This window comes from Thalassophryne amazonica, chromosome 10 (assembly GCF_902500255.1).
Source record: "Thalassophryne amazonica chromosome 10, fThaAma1.1, whole genome shotgun sequence".
NCBI lineage: Eukaryota > Metazoa > Chordata > Actinopteri > Batrachoidiformes > Batrachoididae > Thalassophryne > Thalassophryne amazonica.
Window position 1 is genome coordinate 76865214 of NC_047112.1, and position 27381 is coordinate 76892594.

Here is a 27381-nt window from a genome sequence, read left to right on the forward strand (position 1 = left end):
CATCGTTCCCGAGTCCACTCTCACATGGGACGTGGAGAAGACCGTCCGGGAGGCCCTGACCTGGAACCTGGACCCGGAAAATGGTCCTAAGAACAGACTTTACGTCCCACCAGAAGCCAGGGCTGCCGTCTTGGACTTCTGCCACGGATCCAAGCTCTCCTGTCATCCCGGAGTGCGTAGGACCGTGGCAGTAGTCCAGCAGCGCTTCTGGTGGGCGTCACTGGAAGCCGACGTCCGGGACTATGTCCAGGCCTGCACCACCTGTGCTAGGGGCAAGGCAGATCATCACAAGATCAGGGGCCTCCTCCAGCCCCTGCCTGTGCCACATCGCCCCTGGTCTCACATCGGCCTGGACTTCGTCACGGGCCTCCCACCGTCCCAGGGTAACACCGTCATCCTCACGATAGTGGACCAGTTCTCCAAGGCAGCCCACTTCGTGGCCCTCCCGAAGCTCCCGACGGCCCAGGAGACAGCAGACCTCCTGGTCCACCACGTCGTGCGTCTGCATGGGATACCATCGGACATCGTTTCCGATCGTGGTCCCCAGTTCTCCTCGCAGGTCTGGAGGAATTTTTGTAAGGAACTGGGGGCCACCGTGAGTCTCTCGTCCGGGTATCACCCACAGACGAACGGCCAGGCAGAGCGGGCGAACCAGGAGTTGGAACAGGCTCTCCGCTGCGTAACCTCCGCGCATCCAGCGGCTTGGAGTGACCATCTGGCCTGGATCGAGTACGCCCACAATAGCCAGGTCTCATCTGCTACCGGCCTCTCCCCTTTCGAGGCGTGTTTGGGGTATCAGCCCCCATTGTTTCCACTTGTGGAGGGAGAGGTCGGGGTCCCCTCGGTCCAGGCCCACCTGCGAAGGTGCCGCCGGGTGTGGCGGACCGCCCGTTCTGCCCTGTTGCAGGCCCGGACGAGGGCTAAGGCCCATGCAGATCGCCGGCGTTCCCCAGCCCCTGCATACCAGCCTGGGCAGGAGGTGTGGTTATCAACCAAAGACATCCCACTGCAGGTTGAATCACAAAAGCTCAAAGACCGGTTCATCGGACCGTTCTCAATACTCAAGATCCTCACCCAGTGTTTCATGTCTCAAGGATAAAACCATACCACGCCTCACCTCTCTGCACTCCTGGACCCGTACCACCTCCTGCCCGTATCATCGACGGGGAGCCGGCATGGACAGTTCGGAAGGGCCGGGGTTTTCAATATCTGGTGGACTGGGAGGGGTACGGACCCGAAGAACGCTCCTGGGTGAAGAGGAGCTTCATCCTGGACCCGGCCCTCCTGGCCGATTTCTACCGCCGACACCCGGACAAGCCTGGTCGGGCGCCAGGAGGCGCCCGTTGAGGGGGGGTCCTGTTGTGTGGGCCGCTGAAGAGGAGGTACTGCTGGCCCACCACCACCAGTCGGCGCCTTGCTTGGAGTGCGGGCTTCAAGCATGAGAGGGCGCCGAGACAGAGAGTGACAGCTGTCACTCGTTTACACCAGCTGTCACCAATCACCACCAGCTCTACAAAAGCCGGATCATTACTCCACCTCCTCGCCGAGAAATCAACTACCGTTGAAGGTAATCTTCTCTGCTGTGATAATTGTGGATCTAACATTGTTCTGTGTGCAGCCACATTCCTGTAGATTGAGTCTGAAGCTGGATTGGCGGATAGTGGGAGTGCGACGTTCTTCGCCTCTTACTCCATCAAAGTATTCATAATTATAAGTCTATCTGGGCCTATGTGGTAATAATTAGTGGTTGCTGATGTATTTTATTCATGAAAATTAGTGAAGGAGAAACCAAGCATTTGAACCATTGAATCAATATGATGCAATGGTTCAGTGTTTTGAACCTTTTGGTACAATTAGATATGGTGACATCTACTGGCCAATCTTTAAAGTAACATTTGCATGGAACGATGTCATGAAACAGACTTTGTTATGTATGTTTAATAATAAAGGTTCTATGTGCTTCTTGAAATTTTTAATGATATTTTTGTTTAAAAACATTAATCATATGCTTGTAAAAGTAAGTCCCTTCGGCTGCTCCCTTGTTTTCACTCGCGGTCACCATAGCAGATCCAAGGGGGGCCTGCATGTTGATTCTGGCACAAGTTTTGTGTCAGGATGCCCTTCCTGACGCAAGTCCACATAACATGGAGAAATGTGGCAGGGGTGGGGTTTGAACCGGGAACCTGCAGCACTGAAACCAAGAGCACTAACCACGTGGTAATTGTGCCATCATAAAATACTGTATGTAATAGAGATATAAATTGTGAAATGCTTGTGCAACTAGGGACTGTTATGACCATTTTACATATTTGACTTTACATATAAATAAATTGACAAATTTTATGATGTAAGCCGACAATGAGCTTCCCCTCTTTGACAGACCAGCAGCTGCCACTGTTCTGGAGTTACACGCCAATCCAGCAGGCGGTAAATAATCTCTATATTTAAAGCGCGTGCACGTGTGTGTGTGTGTGTGTGTGTGCGTGCGTGCATGATTTTATTTACTAAGTTCAATCTAAGTACATAATATGGTAAATACATTAAAATACATGGATGACACAAGAAAGTGAAAACACTTATTTCCATTGTGGTCCATTTAAGAATCAAATAACAAAACAGAAGTAAAAAAAAATAAAAATAATAATAATAATAATAATAGTGTGTATATGATAACAACAACCTACCCAATTTATCAATACATTAAGACAGTAAATTAATATTAAATTATATAATTAACAGGAAATAAAAGGTTTGACTTCTTCAAAAAACTTTTGAGGTCTAAGGTTATAAAAAACATTCTGGACTTACACACCATTGCAACTCATTATAGAAATGTTGTACAATTGCCATCCTTGAAAAATGTCAGCTACCTATTTTATAAACACGACCCAATCTAGAGGCCATGGATCCCCACAGGCAACACGCAAGTATATATTGTAAAAGCCTTTTACAGAAAAGTGCCACTTATCAACAATAAGCTTAACAATGTTTTCCAGGGTGCCGTGGGTTACAAGGGACTAAACAGGTTGGGTAGCAAACTACTTTATTGACAAAATGATTACTGTTTGCAGACTGCTTTAGGCGATAAGTATAACCTTGTACTTTTACAAATTTTAGTTTCTGTATGCCATATTTAAAAACAGAATTTAGGCTTTTCTATTTGAAAATTTCTTATATGATGCTCTGTAACCTCACACTGAAAATAAACTCTACAACATACCAAAAATAAAAAAAATCAGTCAAAATATTGAGTTGCATAAGTCATGGTACTCTTTAAGTCGTCACTTTTTCCAGCCTGTTTTCTTCAGACAAGTCAGGTGATAGAAACAGACATTTATAAGTCAATTAATACATCTCAGAATTCATTAAGAAATACAAACAGTAAATCTTCCAAGAACAGGCAGTTATGAGTTTTGCCCCCAAGACATAGCCTTCATATGATTAGAGACGATGTGGAAAGAGCAACTTCAGTCTGTTGTATCATCACTTACTCAGTGTCACAGTGGATTGGAACAGAGAAGCATTTTCTTAAAAGAAAAATGGGAAGTTTTAGCCACAGTTTGACAAATGGAAGTGTGGAGCCTAGATTTGATCTGTTTTTGTACCAAATGTCTTCTCTGTGTGATGATGAGAGAACTCTGCTTTGATATGAGACATTCAGCTCAACACACACTAAAGAAGACAAAACTATCTGTACGTTTGTAATTGAACTCACAAATGATGTTGAAAATGTCCTTTCAGTGTTGTAGGTCTCAACTTTGACTTCCTGAGTCTCAACTTGACTGGCTTCTTCGCCTACAGTGTCTTCAATATTGGTCTGTTCTGGGTGCCGTATATCAAGGTAAGTTTTATAATTTACAGTCACGGGTCAGACTTAGAGATCACAAGCTGACATTTCTCACACTGAAATCATGTTTTTCCCACTGACCTGGTGTTTTTAATGGCAGTGCTGTTTTAGCAAAGCTTCTGTCACCATCTCAGTCTAAATTTGTGCAGATACAGTACGTGTTGTCATTATGTGGTGTTAATTTATTTTTTTTCCCCCCTGAACATGTGGTGATAAATGCAGTGAATTCCAGTTACTGTACTGTGTTCTCACTATGACTTTGTTGTTATTGTTGTTGTTGTTGTTGTCCATTCGGCTGCTCCCGTTTTGTTTGGGATCGCCAGAGCATTGATATTTGGCACAAGTTTTTTAAGCTGGATGCCCTTCCTGCCGCAACTCCAGTAAGAGGCACAATTTTAGATATTTTAATTCAAAGAAGCCTGAATTATTTTAGAATGTGATGTTATTAAAAAAAATGTCAAATTAAAATGTGTAAAGGCTCAAATGTTTTCACAGCAGTTTGTGATTGTATACAGCAAAATCACCAGTGTTAGTTTTACATTGGTGAATTTACTGTGTACAGACCAGGATCAGTATGGAGGAGTCGACCAAAATCCCTGCTGCAGTGTGCAAACTTGGTCAAGAACTACAGGAAACATCTGACCTCTGTAACTGCAAACAAAGGTTTCTGTACCAAATATTAAGGTCTGTTTTTCTATTGTAGAAATACTTTTGTCATGCAGTAAAATACAAATTAATTATTTAAAAATCATACAATGGGATTTTTTTTTAAATTTATGGTTTGTTTGTTTGTTTAGATTCTGTCTCTTACAATTGAAGTGATAAAAGTTACAGACCTCTCCATTCTTTGTAGGTGGGAAAACTTGCAAAATTGACAGTGGATCAAATACTTATTTGCCTCACTGTGTGTGTGTGTGTGTATGTGTGTATATATATATATATATATATATATATAAGTATATATATATATATATATATATATAAGTATATATATATATATATATATATATATATATATATATATATAAGTATATATAAGTATACAGTACATATTTCATATTTAAACCATTTTTGTGGTGCATAAGGGGTTTCATTTGTTTTGTGGTGTACAATAGCTCTGCGGGAGGACCCCCAATTTCATTGTGCAATGCACAATAAAGACTATTCTGTTGTAATCACCCAACAAAACAAGAAATCACCCATTTTTTGTTGTTGTTGGTGGGCGCCATCTGCTGCACTGAGCCGAACAGCAGTAGTCCAGTTTCTTAAGTTGAGCTCCATACCTTGTGATGCAAATGGACAGAGCCATTTAATGCTGGCAGTAATGAGTTTCGTTCTCTCAATGTTTTCATCGTTTTCTTTACCTGAAACCTGCCCACTTCTATGACAGTAAATGCAGGACTGTATTGTATAAAATATTATAAATCAATTTATAAAATTATATATTGAGTTTTTCTTTCATATTTATTTTTAGGATATTTCACTATGCAGCAATTATTACAATACTGTACAGGTGCATCTAAAAAAAGAATATGAAAAAGTAAAAAAAAAAAAAAGTCAGGTATTTCAGCAAGTTAATTCTCAGCTCATTACATACAAAAAAATGTAAGCATTTTTTTTGTTAATTTTGTTAATTACGACTTATAGTTGCAAAATTATAAAATGCATATCCCAAAATATTACAATATTTCATTTCATGTTTATGTAACTTCCTGTTTACACAGTATATAAATTGTGAATCTCTCTCCAGAGTCAGTAATTCATTTAAAAGGAGCCCTAAACAGATATTGGGCCTCATGTATCAACGTGCGTACGGCGATATTTGAGCGTATATAAGGTGTACGTCAAAACGGCTGCGCTACTTGGCATTTATCAATGTGGCCGTTGGCGTACGCTGCGCTGAAAATATACACCAGGTCGAGAGGTGCCGTAAATTATACACCAAAATGAACCAGCGCTGGAATCCACATAAAAATGAAGATGATCAACATGATAAACAGTGCCATTATACAAATCAATGCATATGTTACATAAATAACACTTTCCTGATTATACTACATAATAATCAATACAAATCCCGCCTTTGCGGGATTGTTGGTCTATCGAGCACGATCCGTGGCCACAGCGCTGACTGCAAAGAAAGCACTGCTCGCCTTTTTCTCCAGACTTCGAGCCTGGAGCCAGAGCAGCGCTGACCTTAACTTCATGTGGTGTGATCGTTTTAGACAATGAAATTGATAATAACAACTGTAGTTTCGTCATTCCCTTAATTCGCCCGTGCTGCAACCAGGTTTTGTCGTCTCCATTCGGTTGTCACAATAAAATAAATACAGAAATACATTTAAAAAATAAATAAATCCGACAGATTAGGCGTGTCTTATTAATTGAGCGAGCAAATATCCACGTCAAGAATTATTGACATGTGAAAAGAGAATACAGTGGTCCCTCGCTATAACGCCGTTCACCTGTCGTGGCCTCGGAGTCTCGCGGAGTATTTAGTCCAATTTTGCATGCCTTTTTTTTTTTTTTACAGTGTTCTGTGTTCTGCGTATCTGTTTATAAGAATCTTGTTGCCCAGAAGAGAAAAGAGCGCCAACAACTCATAACTGTGTTTGTCACACGGAAACAAACACTGGCTACAGCGAGATGTGAGTGGGAAAAGGCGCAGCGTCAGGACGCAGAGGCGCGATCTGTGAAATACTGGTCAGTCACTATTAATAATTTCTTATGTGTCCGACCTCGGTCGTTGATCGTTAAAATTAATTTGTTAGTTCTAAATGCCGTCATAATTATTTATAGGAAAACGTTCTATTTTTATTTCTCAAACAAATGTTTGGGCCTGAAAACAGTTTGGTCTTATTTTTCTACTAAGGTTTGAACTTTGAGAGTGTTTGCACACGAGAGAAAAGTGAGAAAATGTTCATGATTGAGAAAGTGTATAAACTGTGTAGTGAGGGGTTTTACAGCTTTGAAACGTCTATAATAATTGTAAGAAATAACGCTGACTACGTCAGGGTTTTGCGTATTATGTGCTATTTTTTAGAACATAACTCCAGCGATTAATGAGGGACCACTGTAACACTTTATTGATTATATACTACAAAACAATTGATACGACGGCCGCTTTTGACGCTCTATTGGCACGCGTTGTGATTGGTGGAGTTCTTTTTCATTGCCGTCTCCCGGCTTCCATGTCGTAAAATGAGGGTGTGTCTGAAGCAGAGTCTGAATATTTATGGGCGTGTTAATTATAATTACGATCGTTTCCACCGGCCGCATTTATCAAGATCACGTCAGGCGTACGCCGGAAATGGGCAGGTGCGCACTGCTTGATACATGTCATGGCGACTTTGGTGTATTTCAAGTTTACGCTGTAAATGTATGCCACAAGTGTGCAACACTGATACATGAGGCCCATTGAGTGCACAAATTAACATACTTTTAAGAATTTCAACATTTCTAAATGCAATGCTTGTTTTTTTGTTTGTTTGTTTTTTTTTTTTTGACTGCTTTCATGAAATTTTCTAAAATAAATAAATAAAAGTTTGAAATATTTGCTATGAGTCTAGACTCTAAAGCCCTGGTCCCACCAAATAATGAACAGTGAATAATAAGCCACGCAGCATGTTTTTTTTTTGGGGGGGGGGTATGAGAGGAAGTATTCAACAATCGTGGGAGAATAGTGGCTCTGAGAGGCTCTTAGAGGCAATATATTCGGATAGCGATGCTCATCTCTGAGCGTAGCGCTAATTTCAAGAAATTCAAAATTTAGCAGCAACAGTGTGGGGCACTTTGTGTACGAGTTTCTACGAGGACAAACGAGGATTTTAGAGTCATGTCTGTAGTGAGGACGAGGCTGTTAAAAGCCCATTATCCGAGCACCTGGCGGCTACTAGGACTGGAGAGGCTATTTTTGGAGCGGCTCAGCCCTCTTGCGCACTAGAATCCCACCTGCCTTGTGCGCCGGACGCTGTATATAAAATAATTATTTTGTAGGGGATTAAATCATTTTCTGTCAGAGCTTGGATGTTGAAAACACCTCTAATCGCTTCTGGAATCCAGTGGTGTGCACAGATAACCAAAAAATTAACTTCGATAACAGATAATCAGATAAGTGAAAAGTTATCTTCGATAAAGATAAACCGATGAACCACCCAAAAATGTATTGGAAGTTACAGATAACTGATAAATTCCAGTATTGTCTCTGGTACATTTACAACTGCTAACAAGCTGAATTTGAGTTTAAACACCACAATCGCTTTTGGAAGCATAAAAAGAGACAAAAGACCCAAACAATGAGGCTATAGCACTGAAGCACTGTGAGAGCAGCCACAAAGCCAGCTCTCTACCAATCACAATGCTCCGGTCAGGTGGATGTCTTGAAAAATAAAGGCATCCTGACTTATGGTTTTGTGTGAATACTGATAGAATAACTCCATTAATGTCAATTATGTCATTTGTTCAAAGTTAAGATATAACATATATCTTTTAATGTTGAATAATGCACTAATTCTGAGGTTTTGTAACAAACACAGACAGATCGCAAAGGATTCTGTTTAAAACTGTCTCTGCTAAACACTGATTGGTTCAGTCATTCATTATGTAAACCAACACGTTAATGTGACGTGTGTCGTGTGTTGGTGTTTACAGATAAATGTGCTTTTTTTGTAAAATATTCCATTTTTAATTTGTAAAAACAGACATTTTTATGGAGCTCTGGAAGTGTCATCGCAAATTGTTTTGCATGTGGAGAGAATGTGCGCACATTTTATTAGTGCCGTGTGCACGTTTTATGATGTGCACATGTTTTATGCTGTTGTAAAATGTGCACTCAATATTGTGTTGACACATAAATGTTGGCTTTACACTGTGCGAGTTTTGGCCCTTTTTCAGATGATTTTTCATTCATGTGAGAAATTTTTGGACCAAGTTTCAGGTTAATCGCGAGTCCTGCATCATGTAGTGTACATGGAGTAACAAGCTGCGTTTAAATTTTCACGACCACCTCCTGATCGCTGATCGTATGGTTGAATGAAAATCAAACCTGTTTGATATTATTGTGGTTGGCCGTCGTGAGGTTATCCTGCTGCTGAGGGGCTACAAGCGTCCAACCGCTCACACTGTGCATGTGCAAACACCGCAGAGCTGTCTTGTAATGTTTTTTTTTTGTTGTTGTTGTTTTGTTTTTTTAAACTTAATTTGTAAAAAAAAAAAAAAAAAGCCATTTGCAAAGCCAAAAAGTTGATTTGACAACCATCTGATATAACCGGGGTCCAAATAAATAATAAACACTGCCATCTTCTGGTGCCCAGATGCTTAGTACTTAGGGCGAATACTGCCATGAACACTACTGGCCAGTAGATGGCAGTAGAGGCATTGAAAACTTGCCAAAACAAAATTCCAGATAATCCGTGTCTGCTACATTTAAGATGCGTGGAATTTAACAAACACAAATACAATGTCTATAAACCCAGAGAATATATTCACGAGAGTTTTAGGCACTAGAGTTTAATGCTGCTGTCCATGGAGCCTGAACAGAGTGTCTGAAATGCATTTGTCCTGTCGTGAACGTATTGAGATTACCCATAATGCACTGCTGGGCACAGCATGTGCTCACAAAACCTTAAAAAAAATTAGCACATTACTTTAAAACTAAAACGTATATATGATATTTTCACTTTAGAAAACTTCAGATGTGACAGTAATTTTAAATAACTTGTCCAAAATTAGTTTGGTTAAAATTTGAACCATAAGTTAAAAATGTATGCCTCTGGATGACTTGGGTGATATTGCCAGTGTATCACTATGGTGTTAAAGAAAATTATTTTTTTTGTGACCATTTCTTCTTTGCCTGCAGAGGGTAGAGTGGTTTCTCTTGAAACTAGCTTGCTTCTGTTTGCAGAGGGTAGAACTATACATCTCTTAGGAAACTTTCAACAGGTAGGTGCTCAACTGATTTTAAAATTTAAAAATGTTTGCTGCTTTCAGCTTGGTTTACTACATTATCAGTCTAAAAGTTATCGGAAGATAATTAGTCCGATAATGGTTTTTAAAGTTATCTAAAAAGATAATCTGATAATGAAAACATTATCTTCGACAATTATCTGTTATTGGATTATCGGAAGTGTGCCCACCACTGCTGGAATCACAGAAGACTGTTTCTTCTGAACTTATTTGGAACAGCTTAAAGGTAACATTTATGTTTTAATACCTTGGTAAAACAGTTGCATGTTCATTCCAAGCTGTAAAAGTATGTTTATGATAGATTTAACATCTTGTTAATGGATCAGAGGAGTTCCGCTGTGTGAGGAGCTCTGCTGTGTGCACTCAAGATGAGCATTTACACAAAGCACCAGCTCGCAAAAGTGATTCTGCAGTCAGTAACGGACGAACACAAAGTTAAAAGTTGGATTGCGGTGACTAAGCAGTGGAAGAAATAAAGCCAGTGACAAGAAGCACAGAGGCTACTGTCCAGGAACGCATGGTTCGGTTCTAGCTGGTCTGGTTATGGATGTTTTTTTTTTTTGGAAGTGATCCACACAGTTGCAGCAACGGATGTATATAATTAAAGCGGCCACTCATTGTGGTGTCTGGGTTTTTTTTTGTGGTTACAGAGAGCTGCGTGTACACACAGAACTGCTGCATTTACTGACTCTGGAACACAGGTGAACAGCAGCCTGGCGCACACCAGCTGGTGTTGTGCCAAACTCCTTATCCCCATCAGAATTTGTATCCTCTGGCGTGGGCGTGTACACTCACTCAGCACAGCGCCTTTTTTTTTTTTTTTTTTTTTGGACTGCATTTAAAAAATGTGACATCTTGAATGGATGCTGTGAATTGAAAACCCACACTTTAAAGGGACCAGGTGTGGGAGGGTGGAGGTTTGGACCAAACCCATGCCTAAATGTGCACCAACATCGCATTACATGGCGCATTACATGGTGCGTTACATGGATCATATGTGGCTTGAGGTGGATCCTATGCGGCGACTAGAGCCATTCGAGGCTCGACAGGGCTCAAATGACAGGTTGGTCGTGGCTCACTAGAGGCTGACACCTGGCACATGTGAGGTACTTAGAGGCGCCTTAGTAGCGGATATGTGATAGCTTAAAATGTGGACATTTTTCAAATATCCGCTGACACACCTATGCGTGGCTCATTATTCATGGCTTATTACTTGGTTGATCCGAGGCTTAAAAAGTTTGCTTTCTGGAATATCTGATAAAAAATATTGAACTGTGTTTTGTGTATGGGTTTGTGTTTACATTTGAAATTTTCTCAAGTGTTTCATTTTTAGTGTTTTCCTATCTTGGTGTTGTGTTTCTTCCTTGCAGGAGGAGTTTTTGAAGAAATACCCAAATGGAATTATCCCTGTCAGTGCTAATGACATCTTCTTCAGTCTCCATGCGTTTGTGATCAGTTTGCTCTATGCTATCCAGGTTGCTATATATGAGGTATGTATTTGGAACATTGGGTCATTCTAGGAAAAAAAATCTAAAAATTTGGACCATATTCAGACAAGAGAGGTGTCCATCTTGGCTTTTAGTGCAGTAAGGAAGGTCTGCTTGCCTGTATGTTTGTCTAATTCATAGTTAGCAAGATATCTCAAAAGGAGATTTCAAGAAAATTTGAGGGATCGATTGGCTTTAGGTCAGTGAAGACTGATTAAATTTTGTATCATTTTATCCTTATCATTGGTCATATCCTGCCTTTGATCTTTGGTCTATATTCCTTTGATCTAAATCCTGTTTACAGAATCAAATCAATCAGGATCTAAGTTCAGTGATAATATAAAAGGTCAGTAGCTGCCCCTTGATCTTGTTTCTTTTGATCCTGATTAAAGTTTTGCGTAGTTGTACATAAAGAATTAAATAAGTTAATGAAATTAAACAGCAGTTTGCATTCAGCATTGATTGTTCACAGTACAGAAAGTATTAAATAAATAAGAAAATAAAAAACAAAACTACACAAGGGAACTTATTTAAATCTAAGTAATACATTTACTCAATCTTGACTTGCTGCTCGTCATGCTTTCTTGGGGTGCTTGTTGCATTTTTGCCATATGTCAGTTTTACTTACTGAGTGAGTGTATAAGCTCTGTTGCAGAAAATTGTCAGACAGTGCCTTTGGACACCAGGTAAACTGTCTGAGTATTTTAGATGCTCTCAAATGTTCAGAACTTCACCTTAAAATTTTTCAAAGAGTCAGAGAAACTTCGGAGTGTCAGAACAGCAGTTTATTTGCCATCAAAGGAAGCGTTCCACAGTCTTCAGAATCACCCTGCACAGCCTCGAAGGACAATTGGTGACAATCATTTTATATATTTCAGGTGTCATTGTCTCCACCCAAAGTGGGTGGCCTTTCCAAACTTTAACAAATCTTACACCAATCAAAACAATTATTAATGACATCATTGATACAGGTGTGATGAGACCACTTCATGGTAAATCACCACACTTGAAGAGTTCATCTCTGGGTCATCAGGCTCTGAGTCATGAAAATTTACCCCCCTTTAAAACCCAAATTATCATCATTTTCCCTATTATGTAGGATTTAATTCAATATTTATTTTCTTCAAAAATTGTTTGAAAATTAAGGGTTTTATTTGAAACATTGAGAAAATTGCAAGACATACAGTGATATTCCCTCTTGGTCACATAACTACCAGAATGTGACCCCTGGTCAATTCCATCCCCAACATTTCATTTTTTTTTTTTTCACAAAACAAACTATAGAACAATTCTAAGGTGGAACTATGCTAGTATATAAAGATACATCTAAATATCTAAAAAGGAAGAGTAAAATAGGAGAGTAGAAAAGAGTAGAGTAGAGCCACTTAGGTGCTTGGTCTTGAGAACCAGGGATGATAGGTTGAAAAGCTTTTTTATCCCATGGGAACTCTCCCAACCCACCCAAGCGGCTCAAGAAAAATAAAAATAAAAATAAAAAATAAGTAATAAGACATAAGAAAGATAAGACATCACAGGAGAAGATTATGATAGATTTAACAGCTGGTATGTAGACTAGTAGTAAAATTAAATATAGTTAGTAGGCTAAGCTATAAATCTGGTATTTTATTATAGAAACAGAAGCTATGAGTGTATTGGTATCTATATAAAGTAACTCTGTTAGCATACTATAGGAAAATAAAGGGTATAATCATTATGCTATCAAATGGAAACCTAAGAACCTAGGTACTATATGTTGATATCTTTAAAAGAACACATAAACTGATGAATTATTAAAAATCTACACCATGTAAAATGAAATTGTAAATAATGAAAATAAGCTAGTTATAGTAGAAGAGCTAAATTAGCCGTTAATAAGCCAACCGTACCCAGCAAGCTAACACGATAAACAAAAACGGTAATTAGTGTATAAAGTATAATAGCGCAGTTAAATCTACAGTAACGGTATTAACAAATACATATGAAATAAATGTGGACAAAAGTATGAATTAATGTGGGTTATCAAACACAAAAGAACCAACTATTTTGTAAGCTACAATGAATGTTGCTACAAGCGGCTAGATAAGCTAACGTTAGCTGTTAGATATAACTACAGTAATTGTGCCCCACTCCTCCAATATTTACTTAAATATAATAATACTAAAAAGGGGGGTGGGGGGACCAAGAAAAAATAAAGCGTGTAGAAATGTATATGGAGACATAAGTACATATATTTGCAGAAAAGAGAAAAACGGCGGCTGTTTTAATCACCAAACGTGCAGGAACACATGTAATTACAGGTGATCTTCCCAGTAACCACTTAAAGAGTTAAACATTAAACTGGCATATATATATATATATATATATATATATATATATGTATATATGTATATATACACTCAACAAAAATATAAACGCAACACTTTTGGTTTTGCTCCCATTTTGTATGCGATGAACTCAAAGATCTAAAACTTTTTCCACATACACAATATCACCATTTCTCTCAAATATTGTTCACAAACCAGTCTAAATCTGTGATAGTGAGCACTTCTCCTTTGCTGAGATAATCCATCCCACCTCACAGGTGTGCCATATCAAGATGCTGATTAGACACCATGATTAGTGCACAAGTGTGCCTTAGACTGTCCACAATAAAAGGCCACTCTGAAAGATGCAGTTTTATCACACAGCACAATGCCACAGATGTCGCAAGATTTGAGGGAGCGTGCAATTGGCATGCTGACAGCAGGAATGTCAACCAGAGCTGTTGCTCGTGTATTGAATGTTCATTTCTCTACCATAAGCCATCTCCAAAGGCGTTTCAGAGAATTTGGCACTACATCCAACCAGCCTCACAACCGCAGACCACGTGTAACCACACCAGCCCAGGACCTCCACATCCAGCATGTTCACCTCCAAGATCGTCTGAGACCAGCCACTCGGACAGCTGCTAAAACAATGGGTTTGCATAACCAAAGAATTTCTGCACAAACTGTCAGAAACCGTCTCAGGGAAGCTCATCTGCATGCTCGTCGTCCTCATCGGGGTCTCGACCTGACTCCAGTTCGTCGTCGTAACCGATTTGAGTGGGCAAATGCTCACATTCGCTGCCGTTTGGCACGTTGGTGAGGTGTTCTCTTCACGGATGATGCGAAGGAGATGTGTTGCACTGCATGAGGCAAATGGTGGTCACACCAGATACTGACTGGTATCCCCCCCCAATAAAACAAAACTGCACCTTTCAGAGTGGCCTTTTATTGTGGGCAGTCTAAGGCACACCTGTGCACTAATCATGGTGTCTAATCAGCATCTTGGTATGGCACACCTGTGAGGTGGGATGGATTATCTCAGCAAAGGAGAAGTGCTCACTATCACAGATTTCCACTGGTTTGTGAACAATATTTGAGGGAAATGGTGATATTGTGTATGTGGAAAAAGTTTTAGATCTTTGAGTTCATCTCATACAAAATGGGAGCAAAACCAAAAGTGTTGCGTTTATATTTTTGTTGAGTATGTATATGTATGTATATGTATGTATATGTATGTATATATATGTATATGTATGTATATGTATGTATATATATGTGAGGCAGGTTATTAGATAATTAATAGCTAATAGGCTTAAGTAGGTCATCAATGTAACGGAAGGTATTATTAAAGGTTTTTGCTGACTTGCTATTAGTTTTAAGTTTATCTTTCATAAATTTATATTCATAATAAAAAAGGAAAAGGTTAGCTAAAAGTGGAGCACAATCTGTTCCCACAGGTATCCCTATTGTTTGTTTGAAAATTCTATTGCCAACCTCTATATAGATATTGTCTAGAAGGAATTCTATTTGCTCAATCATATTTTCCTTAGTTATATTATGATAACGTGTTGATGTAGTGTTAGACCAATATGTTGTGCTATCATTTGTAATAACGATATATTTAGAACCTCTAATTCTAAAAGCTTCCCTGACTAGTTCACTGATACTATATATAAGTTGGTCATGTCGGATGTTAGTATACAGGGTGGAAAAATCAAAACTATCAAAATGTGTAGCTACTTTAGTTTTGTTTAACTTTTTTAGTTTATTTAAAACCTCTGTAGCATTATCGATAATCCAAAAACAATTAACTCCAGTGTTACGAGCTATGCCTTCGCAGTATTGTTTGAAATGTAACTAATTTAAGGAGTATTTGAAATGTTTTGTAACTAATTTAAGGCTAGAGGTTAGTAGTTGGGATAATGGTTTAGTAGTACATGCATTAGAGGTTGCTATAAATCTACTACCTATTGGATTTTTATGCATTTTTAGAAGCCAGTAGAAGGATGGTAATTGTTTCATATCGTTAGTCATTTTAATGTTATATTTAGTCATAAATTGTTGGTGTTTTGTAACAATATTTTCTATGTGACTATTATAAGACATATATGTTTGTGGGTTAGTCCCATCACTAGTGTTGAGTTCCTTTAAAACTACATCTAAGTAATATTTTTTGCAAACTATTAGGATATTGTTGCTGGCTTTATCTGCTGGTACCAAAACAAAATGTCTTTGAAAGTTATTTAGGTATTCTAGGCAAACCTTGTCTGACAGTACGTTTTTTTTTTATATGGATTTTTCCTTTTTTCCTAAGTCTGTCTATCTTAATTTGAACTGTTTCTAATACTCGACCTTTCCATTCGTCCAGTGTCTAGTATCTTTTTCTTTTTTAGCCCAACATTTTTTGTAATCCTTAATGGCTTTTTTTTTTTTAACTATTATGAGGTTGTGTCCCAGTTAATATTAATTTGTTCTCTAAATGATGGTCCTTTACTAAGTAATTTTCTAAGCTTCCTGTTCTCAATTATTCTGAGATTACCAGTTATTATATGGCCTGTTGGCTCGTATTTGAAATTAGACGAGTCGCAATCACAGCTAAGGTTTGTAGTACCTAATTCAAAGTCTAAATTTTTATGCTTTGTTTGAAATTAAAAACTTTAGCAGCTATAGATTTAGTATATGAATAGCTAATAACAGGTGGTTGGGGGGGTGTATCACTGATGAAATTTGGTAGAGTTTTTTGGATTGGTTTGCTAGGTAGAATCTGTGATAGCTTGATCAATTCAGTGCCTTTGTTGTGAAAAGGAATTTTCAAGAAAGATTTATTATTATCTTTGGTTATTGTAGTTTTTTAAACTTAGCTAAATCTTTTATGACAAGTGGAATATAATTAGGTAATTTTTGTTCTGAAAGTATAATATTTGCTAAAGCTATTAAGATGCCAAGTTTTTGTTGTAGAACCGAAAAAAATAATGTGATAAGTCCAAGTACTAACCCAGGTCTATTGTAATTGTTAACTAGTTATTTTAATCTAAGTTCTAAATCTATCTTTGTAGTTGCATGTTGTCTGTTGCACTTACCTGATCATTTTTTGAACTTATGTTTTTTGTTAAAATATGTCCATATGACAATATTTTCCATATCGTTTTTATAAACATTACCTAGTTTTTTGACATTGTCATTAAGCCCATACGGATAAATTGTGGCTAGTTCTTTGTACCAGTATTCCTCCCTTTGTAATTGTTTAGAAACTAAACTAAAGCATTCACCCTCTTCCAAAAATACTTCCTCTATAGGCATAACCTCTATGTGTCAGAGTTGAAATCTGTAAAAAGCAACTCAGTTAACTAAACACAAAGAATGATCACACCATAGACTGAATTTCATTTCCTGATCAGGGAGAGCCAGCATGACCCTTCGTCACTGTCCGTCAGTCAGCTCTGAAGGGCCCGACCACTTTGCGCCTGAATTTATTAACACACAGACATATTACAGAACAATATAAAAGGCACAGCTGTGTTTCTTCAGTCAATTCATTTTGTATCACTTCGCACCTGGAAGGCGCCCTGCAGTCTTGCTCAGACAGATAGTAATTGTTCTTCAAATTGAAACATTACAGCGCCAGCCTCGAACTAGTGTATAGGCTGTGTTATTCTCTGCTCAAGGCCGAAATATTAATCTGTGCTCGACAAAAACATAGCTTTAGCAAAACAATCTGCAAATTCATTCACCAACAAATGTTACTTTTCTCTGTGTTCAGCAAAAACATAGCTTTAGCAAAACAATCTGCGTATTCATTAAGCAAAAGAACAAATGTTACTTCAACAGTTCAGTTTGTATTACTGTTTTAACAATGAGTGATTATTTAGAAGAATAATGGTGCATGAACTCTTACACATGCATATATGTATATATGGAAAACAGAACAGAATCAAAACAAGATGAAAGACAGTTCATCAAAGTAAAGGCATCAAAGTAAAGACAAAGACATTAATATTTGATAATAATATTGACAATATATAGAAAACTCTATCATTATTCCCCCCTGTTTATCAATTTAATGTCTACATTCTCAACATTATCACTGTAGAAACATCATAATGTCAGGGTCGTGGGGTTGGTTTTGGGGCTTGGTCTGTCTCCTTTCTGCTTGGGTTTACTCTGTCCTGTTATCTCTTGTCTTTTTCTCTTAGTTCTTGGTGGTGGGTGTCTCCGCTTTCTGGCTCTTCCCCGGTTCTGGTGTCACCCTACACACCTGTTCTGTGTTTCGTTTAATCACTTGGGTGCTTTATTAGCCGCTCGGTTTAAATCTGTCCTTTGGCAGTTCGATGTGCCTTGTGCCTTCTTACCAGCTCTGTTCTTGTTCCTTGCCTTGCTTATTGTGCCTCTTCAGTTTATGACTACCTGCTTGCCCTACGACCACATTTTTGCCTGATGTTCTGGATCCTGTTGTTTTGTTTGGACTGCCTATCCGTGTACCGACCTAAGCCTGCTAATTCACTAAACGGTTTTCCTCCACAGAGCTGTGTACCTGCGTCGTGCATTTGTGTCTGGCCTGTCCTGCCTTTCCACCCCGATAGATCGAACTGGCCATCGATGGACACAGCAGACGCAGATCCGTTCCAGCGGGCGGTACATCACCACAGCCAACAATTAGCACAACAGGAGGATCAACTCGCTGCTTTGAATTCTGGTCTCACTGCATTAGCGAAGAGACAAGATACATTCATGGACTCAGTAAGTGCTCAGATGGAGCAGCTGCTAATTGCTGTAAAACATCAGGCAACAACCCGAACAACTCCCGCAGCGACAGCTGTCCCACCGGCTCCTGTTTCTGTACCAGAGGTCTGCAATCAACTGTCGCGACCGGAACGTTTTTTCTGGTGAGTCAGGGGATGTAAAACCCTTTATCACACAATGTGAATTACACTTTGAGTTGATGGCACCAATGTTTCCGACTGATCGGTCGAAGATAGCATTCGTCATCACTCACCTCACTGGTTGGGCAGCAGCGTGGGCTACGGCTGAATGGAGCTGGGACTCGCCATCCTGCTCCTCCTTGGCAGCCTTTATCACATCCCTGCAGCAGGTTTTTCAGCGCTCCTCTCCAGGACGCGAGGCAGCACGGGAACTGTTGAGGCTGAAGCAAGGCCATCGCCGTGCGGCTGACTATGCAATCGACTTCCGCATTCTGGCCGCAAAGAGCGAGTGGAACCCCGCCGCTCTCCAAGATGTGTTTTTCCAGGGGTTAAATGATAACATCAGGAGCCAGCTCATCACAACAGACTTGCCGGAGGACTTGGACAACCTAATTGCCTTAGCCATCTGCACCGATCGCCGTCTGTCGGAACAACCCTCACAGAGACCCCCATCATCTCGGGACCATGACGGACCGGCCGTCCACTTCCGGTCTCTCGAGTGCCCTCCCTTCCACTTCCGCTGAAGAACCCATGCAGGTGGGAAGAGCCCGACTCACCAGCGAAGAGAAGGAGCGCCGCCGCATGGAGGGACTGTGCTATTACTGTGGTCAACCCGGTCATTTACTTGTTCATTGCCCAGTCAGGGGTGCCCCGGTGCGGCCAAGAATGGTAGTGTGGGTGAGTCAGAGCTCAATTCTCCCCTCATTTCAGAACATGTTAAATGCTGAATTTAAGTCTGATTCGTCCTCCTTAATCTGCCTTGTATTTATCGATTCTGGTGCTGATTCTAATCTCATGCAATCTTCTCTTGCCAGGTCCCTACATCTTAAGTGGTACAGGCTCTCACGGCCTTTGATGGTCCATGCTGTGGATGGCAGCTCGCTGGGCCAAATAATTTTCCGGACACAGTCAGTTCATATGACCATACCAAATAACCATTCCGAAAGCATCTTCGATAAAATGACTCACCCGGTGATCCTGGGGCATCCCTGGCTGCAGCGCCACAAACCCCGCCTGGACTGGTTGCTCGGGAGGATAGAGTCCTGGGGACCAGCTTGTACTAATGTCTGTTTATCCAAACCTGTTAAAACCTCTGTTGTACATAACTCTGATTTGGCGGGAGTTCCTACATGTTACCATGATCTCACTGAGGTGTTTAGCAAGTCAAAAGCTAAATCATTACCTCCTCATCGTACGTACGATTGTGCGATAGATCTTCTCCCAGGGGCTATACCCCCCCGGGGAAAGTTATTTTCACTCTCAGCTCCCGAACGCGAGGCCATGAACACTTATATCCAAGAATCACTAGCTGCAGGCCTAATATGTCCGTCGTCTTCGCCTGCTGGGGCTGGATTCTTCTTTGTAGAAAAGAAGGACAAAACACTCCGTCCATGTATTGACTATCGAGGCCTTAATGACATCACTGTCAAGAACTGATACCCCTTACCGCTGATCTCAACAGCCTTCGAGCTCCTGGAGGGAGCCAAAATCTTCACAAAGTTGGACTTGCGGAATGCATATCATTTAGTTTGCATTCGTGCCGGGGATGAATGGAAAACTGCCTTCAACACTCCCACGGGTCACTATGAGTATCTTGTCATGCCCTTTGGTCTCACTAATGCTCCTGCGGTATTTCAAAGTTTGGTGAATGACGTATTACGTGAATTCCTAAATAGGTGCGTCTTTGTTTATCTTGACGATATATTAATTTATTCCCCGGATCTAGAAACGCATGTCCGACAAGTAAGGTCCGTCCTATCGACCTTGTTACAGAATAACCTCTACGTCAAGGCAGAGAAATGTGAATTCCATTGCACCACTGTGTCATTCCTCGGTTTTGTGATTTCAGAAGGGCTCATACAGATGGACCCAGTGAAGGTTGCCGCAGTTCACGATTGGTTGGTCCCAACAGATCGTAAGGCTGTTCAATGGTTTTTGGGCTTTGCTAACTTTTATTGTAAGTTTATTCGTAATTTCAGTGCAATCGCAGCTCCTCTACATAACGTCACCTCCTCGCTTCGTCCGTTTGTATGGACTCCGGAGTGCGACAAGGCGTTCCGGACCCTTAAGAATCGTTTCACAATGGCCCCCGTGTTACTCCTCCCTGACCCCGCCCGGCAGTTTGTGGTTGAGGTCGATGCGTCAGATGCCGGCATCGGAGCAGTACTTTTTCAAACAGGGCCCCAAGATAATAGGTTACACCCATGCGCCTTCTTGTCAAAGAAACTCACTGCCGCTGAGTGCAATTACGGCACTGGCGATCGCAAACTGCTGGCGGTAAAAGTGGCCTTGGAGGAGTGGCGACACTGGTTGGAGGGGGCACAGTTGCCTTTTTTAGTCTGGACAGATCATAAGAATCTAGCATATCTCCGCTCCGCTAAACGTCTAAATGCGCGCCAGGCTAGGTGGGCCATCTTTTTCAGCCATTTCAATTTTGTTTTATCGTACTGTCCTGGATCTAAAAACAGCAAACCTGACGCGCTCTCCTGGTCACCTCTACTTCTACCCCGAGCCGATTCCGCCGGGCAAATGTTTTGTGTCGGCACTGACTTGGAGCATCGAAGCTAAGGTTAGGTCTGCCCTTGGTAATACTCCTGTCCCCCCAGAGTGTCCTACCGGCAAGTTGTTTGTTCTGGCCACGCTACAGGGGGAGGTCATTCAGTGGGGGCATGATAGCCGTTTTTCGTGTCACCCTAGTGCTATGAGAACAAGGTATTTGCTTTCACAGCAGTTCTGGTGGCCAAAGATGTTAGCTGACATCAAGGAGTATGTAAATGCCTGTTCTGTTTGTGCCATGCCCAAGACCTCAACACGTCCACCTGCAGGCACTCTGTTGCCTTTGTCAATTTCGGTTAAGCCTTGGACTCATATTTTTGTGGACTTTGTAACTGGGTCCCCTCTAAGCGCCATACCGTAATCATGACAGTTGTTGATCGGTTGTCTAAATGGTTCACTTTGTGCCACTGCCCAAATGTCCATCTGCCAAGGAAACGGCTGAGGTCTGTTACAGTATGTGTTCAAGTTGCATGGGTTGCCTCATGATATAGTCTCAGACCGGGGCCCTCAGTTTGTATCTCATTTCTGGAGGGAATTCTGTCGGCTCCTCGGGGTCACGTCAAGTCTCACTTCTGGTTACCACCCCCAGGCCAATGGTCAGGCAGAGCGCCTTAATCAGGAATTGGAGAAGGGCCTGCGGATCTTGTCATCTCAATTTCCCGCCTCCTGGTCCACCCAGCTGCCCTGGAGTGAACTCGCTCACAACTGTTGCCGTCGGCCTCCTCCGGCTTCTCTCCATTTCATGTTATCTATGGTCATCAACCTTCTCTTTTTTCTTCCACGGATTTCCGTTCTCCTGTTCCTTCTGCACTCAGTCTGGTGATGCGGTGCCAGCGAACCTGGAACCGGGTCCGGAGGGCCCTGTTGCGGTCCTCCGTCCGCTATAAAGCAGCGGCGGACCGCAAATGGTCCGTTGCGCCTCCTTACTCTCCTGGTCAATGGGTTTGGTTGTCCACGCGTCATCTGCCCATACGGGGTGTTCCTCGTAAGTTGGCTCCCAGGTTCATTGGTCCCTTTCCGATTGCTAAGGTCATCAATCCTGTCTCTGTTCGTCTGTCGCTTCCCCGGTCTATGAGGGTCCATCCCACGTTTCACGCCAGCCAGGTCAAACCAATTTGATCCAGTCCGCTGTGTTCCCACCGGCCGTTCCCCCGCCGGCCGCCCGGTTTGTGGGTGGGGGTCCCGTCTTCTCTGTGCATCGCCTTCTGGGTTGCCGGTGGCGCGGTCGTGGTCTGCAGTATTTGGTGGACTGGGAGGGTTATGGCCCCGAGGAGCAGTCTTGGGTTCCCTCCCACTTTATTTTGGATCCCGGTCTTGTTCGCGCCTTTCATGCTTCTCACCCTTCTGCTCCGGGGCCTTCGAGGGCCGGCCCTTGGGGGGGTACTGTCAGGGTCGTGGGGTTGGTTTTGGGGCTTGGTCTGTCTCCTTTCTGCTTGGGTTTACTCTGTCCTGTTATCTCTTGTCTTTTTCTCTCAGTTCTTGGTGGTGGGTGTCTCCGCTTGTCTGGCCCCGCCCCGGTTCTGGTGTCACCCTACACACATGTTCTGTGTTTCATTTAATCACTTGGGTGCTTTATTAGCCGCTCGGTTTGAATCTGTCCTTTGGCAGTTCGATGTGCCTTGTGCCTTCTTACCAGCTCTGTTCTTGTTTCCTTGCCTTGCTTATTGTGCCTCTTTGGTTTATGACTACCTGCTTGCCCTACGACCATGTTTTTTGCCTGATGTTCTGGATCCTGTTGTTTTGTTTGGACTGCCTATCCGTGTACCGACCTAAGCCTGCTAATTCAGTAAACGGTTTTCCTCCACAGAGCTGTGAACCTGCGTCGTGCATTTTGTCCGACCTGTCCTGCCTTTCCACCCTGATAAATAAACTTACAAACAGTGTACTTAACCATCATTTTGCCCCGTTTAGATGGGGTGACATGATTCAGCATCCAATAGCAATAACGCAATATAGTAACAGGCCAGTAATAAGCCAGTAACTGTGGTGGAAATCATCCGTTGAGCCACTGATTAAGCAAGAGGACAAATCACAATACTTGTAATTTAGTTACCCCAGAACATTCAATAGTAAGAATTTAAAGGAAGCACATTCATCATACAACACAATTCAACGTTTTCCATCATATACACATTCGTCGAACACCATTTATTTGTATAAATATTTAAACTGATTGATATTTGGACATCGTTGGAGCTTCTCAGGTAGCTTATTCCAATTTTTTTGGCCACAAATAGAGACACAGAAGCATTTCCTGGTCATCCTTGCACCCAAAATTTTTAAAACGATATAAACCCCTTATATATTCCTTCTTGTTGCATAAAATATCCTTGAATTCTGAGAGGTACTTGCTTAATTTTTTTTTTCTTTATACGTCAGTCAAACAGTCTTAAATGAAATCATGTCATGAAGTTTTAAAATCTGTGATGTGATAAACAGTGGATTGGTATGATCCTGATAACCTGCATTATGAATTATTCTTAATGCCCTTTTGTGAAGGTTGAATAATGGTTGTACTGTAGTTTTGTAGGTATTGCCCCATACTTACACCAAGTCAAGTAAGGTGCAATCAGTGTGCAATACAGAGTATGTAGTGATTTATCATCAAGAATGTGCTTTGCCCTGCTTAATATTGCCATACCTTTTGATACTTTCGTTTGACTATGTTGAATATGTACTTTCCAGTCCAGTTGATCCTGACATCGATGACCACACCTGATGACTTGTTCTCTTTGACAGGTTCCATATTTACCCCCTGTATGTTTATCTGTATTCGTACATCTTTTTTATGGTTTCCAAATAACATTATTTTAGTTTTTAGACCAATTTAGTGACAGTTTGTTCATATCGATCCATCTTTTCAACTTTATCATTTCTGATCCCAGATCATCTAGTAATTGTTGCAAATTATCACCTGAACAAAATAAGTTTGTAACATCTGCAAAGAGGACTGCTGTAAACAGATCCGAGACTTTACATAAATCATTGATATACAATATGAATAACTTCGGTGCCAACACAGAACCCTGGAGGAACTCCACAAACGATGTCCAGATATGAAGAACAGCAGTCCCAAAGTTTAACAAACTGTTTCCGGTTTTGTAAATAGCTTTTAATCCAATTCAAAGCCACTTCTCTGATCGCATAAAGCTCCATCCTTTGAAATAATATGTTGTGATTGATTGTGTCAAAAGCCCTTTTTTAAAAAAAATAGTCCTCAGAGAATCTACCACGACCACTGCTGCCTTCTGTCTATTATGTCATCAAAAATAATTAGTGGATCAGTCAATCGACAATTTTTCAATCTTTTAGCAATATTTAATATGTATACTGGGGAACTGATTCATAGAAATGTTTTATAACCCAAAGTCTTCATTGCCTAGATGAGCCTGTTTCCAGCAAGTTCATGAATACCCGCTGGAACTCATTGATCTAAATCAAATCAATTCAAATCAAATCAATTTTATTTATATAGCGCCAAATCACAACAAACAGTTGCCCCAAGGCGCTTTATATTGTAAGGCAAAGCCATACAATAATTACAGAAAAACCCCAATGGTCAAAACGAACCCCTGTGAGCAAGCACTTGGCGACAGTGGGAAGGAAAAACTCCCTTTTAACAGGAAGAAACCTCCAGCAGAACCAGGCTCAGGGAGGGGCAGTCTTCTGCTGGGACTGGTTGGGGCTGAGGGAGAGAACCAGGAAAAATACATGCTGTGGTTGGGAGCAGAGATCAATCACTAATGATTAAATGCAGAGTGGTGCATACAGAGCAAAAAGAGAAGGAAACACTCAGTGCATCATGGGAACCCCCCAGCAGTCTAAGTCTATAGCAGCATAACTAAGGGATGGTTCAGGGCCACCTGATCCAGCCCTAACTATAAGCTTTAGCAAAAAGGAAAGTTTTAAGCCTAATCTTAAAAGTAGAGAGGGTGTCTGTCTCCCTGATCCGAATTGGGAGCTGGTTCCACAGGAGAGGAGCCTGAAAGCTGAAGGCTCTGCCTCACATTCTACTCTTACAAACCCTAGGAACTACAAGTAAGCCTGCAGTCTGAGAGCGAAGCGCTCTATTGGGGTGATATGGTACTATGAGGTCCCTAAGATAAGATGGGACCTGATTATTCAAAACCTTATAAGTAAGAAGAATAATTTTAAATTCTATTCTAGAATTAACAGGAAGCCAATGAAGAGAGGCCAATATGGGTGAGATATGCTCTCCCCTTCTAGTCCCTGTCAGTACTCTAGCTGCAGCATTTTGAATTAACTGAAGGCTTTCAGGGAACTTTTAGGACAACCTGATAATAATGAATTACAATAGTCCAGCCTAGAGGAAATAAATGCATGAATTAATTTTTCAGCATCACTCTGAGGCAAGACCTTTCTAATTTTAGAGATATTGTGCAAATGCAAAAAAGCAGTCCTACATATTTGTTTAATATGCGCATTGAATGACATATCCTGATCAAAAATGACTCCAAGATTTCTCACAGTATTACTAGAGGTCAGGGTAATGCCATCCAGAGTAAGGATCTGGTTAGACACCATGTTTCTAAGATTTGTGGGGCCAAGTACAATAACTTCGGTTTTATCTGAGTTTAAAAGCAGGAAATTAGAAGTCATCCATGTCTTTACAGAACTTTGTGGAACTCCATAATTAACCTTAGTCTGTGAAGAAGATTCCCCATTTACATGAACAAATTGTAATCTATTAGACAAATATGATTCAAACCACCGCAGCGCAGTGCCTTTAATACCTATGGCATGCTCTAATCTCTGTAATAAAATTTTATGGTCAGCAGTATCAAAAGCAGCACTGAGGTCTAACAGAACAAGCACAGAGATGAGTCCACTGTCCGAGGACATAAGAAGATCATTTGTAACCTTCACTAATGCTGTTTCTGTACTATGATGAATTCTAAACCCTGACTGAAACTCTTCAAATAGACCATTCCTCTGCAGATGATCAGTTAGCTGTTTTACAACTACCCTTTCAAGAATTTTTGAGAGAAAAGGAAGGTTGGAGATTGGCCTATAATTAGCTAGGATAGCTGGGTCAGTGATGGCTTTTTAAGTAATGGTTTAATTACTGCCACCTTAAAAGCCTGTGGTACATAGCCAACTAATAAAGACAGATTGATCATATTTAAGATCGAAGCATTAATTAATGGTAGGGCTTCCTTGAGCAGCCTCGTAGGAATGGGGTCTAATAGACATGTTTAGGTTTGGAGGAAATAACTACAAAAATAACTCAGACAGAAACAATCGGAGAGAAAGAGTCTAACCAAATACCGGCATCACTGAAAGCAGCCAAAGATAAACGATATGTCTTTGGGATGGTTATGAGTAATTTTTTTCTCTAATAGTTAAAATTTTATTAGCAAAGAAAGTCATGAAGTCATTACTAGTTAAAGTTAAAGGAATACTCGCTCAATAGAGCTCTGACTCTTTGTCAGCCTGGCTACAGTGCTGAAAAGAAACCTGGGGTTGTTCTTATTTCTTCAATTAGTGATGAGTAGTAGATGTCCTAGCTTTACGGAGGGCTTTTTTATAGAGCAACAGACTCTTTTTCCAGGCTAAGTGAAGATCTAAATTAGTGAGACGCCATTTCCTCTCCATCTTACGGGTTATCTGCTTTAAGATGTGAGTTTGTGAGTTATACCACGGAGTCAGGCACTTCTGATTTAAGGCTCTCTTTTTCAGAGGAGCTACAGCATCCAAAGTTGTCCTCAATGAGGATATAAAACTATTGACGAGATAATCTATCTCACTCCAGAGTTTAGGTAGCTACTCTGCCCTGTGTTGTTATATGGCATTGGGAGAACATAAAGAAGGAATCATATCCTTAAACCTAGTGACAGCGCTTTCTGAAAGACTTCTACTGTAATGAAACTTATTCCCCACTGCTGGGTAGTCCATCAGAGTAAATGTAAATGTTATTAAGAAATGATCAGACAGAAGGGAGTTTTCAGGGAATACTGTTAAGTCTTCAGTTTCATACCATAAGTCAGAACAAGAACTAAGGTATGATTAAAGTGGTGGGTGGACTCATTTACATTTGAGCAAAGCCAATCGAGTCTAACAATAGATTAAATGCAGTGTTGAGGCTGTCATTCTCAAGCATCTGTGTGGATGTTAAAATCGCCCACTATAATTATCTTATCTGAGCTAAGCACTAAGTCCAGACAAAGGTCTGAAAATTCGAGAAACTCACAGTAACGACCAGGTGGACGATAGATAACAACAAATAAAACTGGTTTTTGGGACTTCCAATTTGGATGGACAAGACTAAGAGACAGCTTTCA

General features: G+C 40.8%; 1 protein-coding gene across 1 annotated transcript in view; it reads left to right on the forward strand.

Moving 5' to 3' along the window:
• LOC117519022 (cystinosin-like) overlaps positions 1-27381 on the forward strand; it is a 105372-nt gene that overhangs the window by 26195 nt on the left and 51796 nt on the right. The window contains 2 exon segments of the mRNA XM_034180320.1: positions 3742-3841; positions 11182-11301. Coding sequence (XP_034036211.1) covers positions 3742-3841; positions 11182-11301 — 220 coding nt within the window.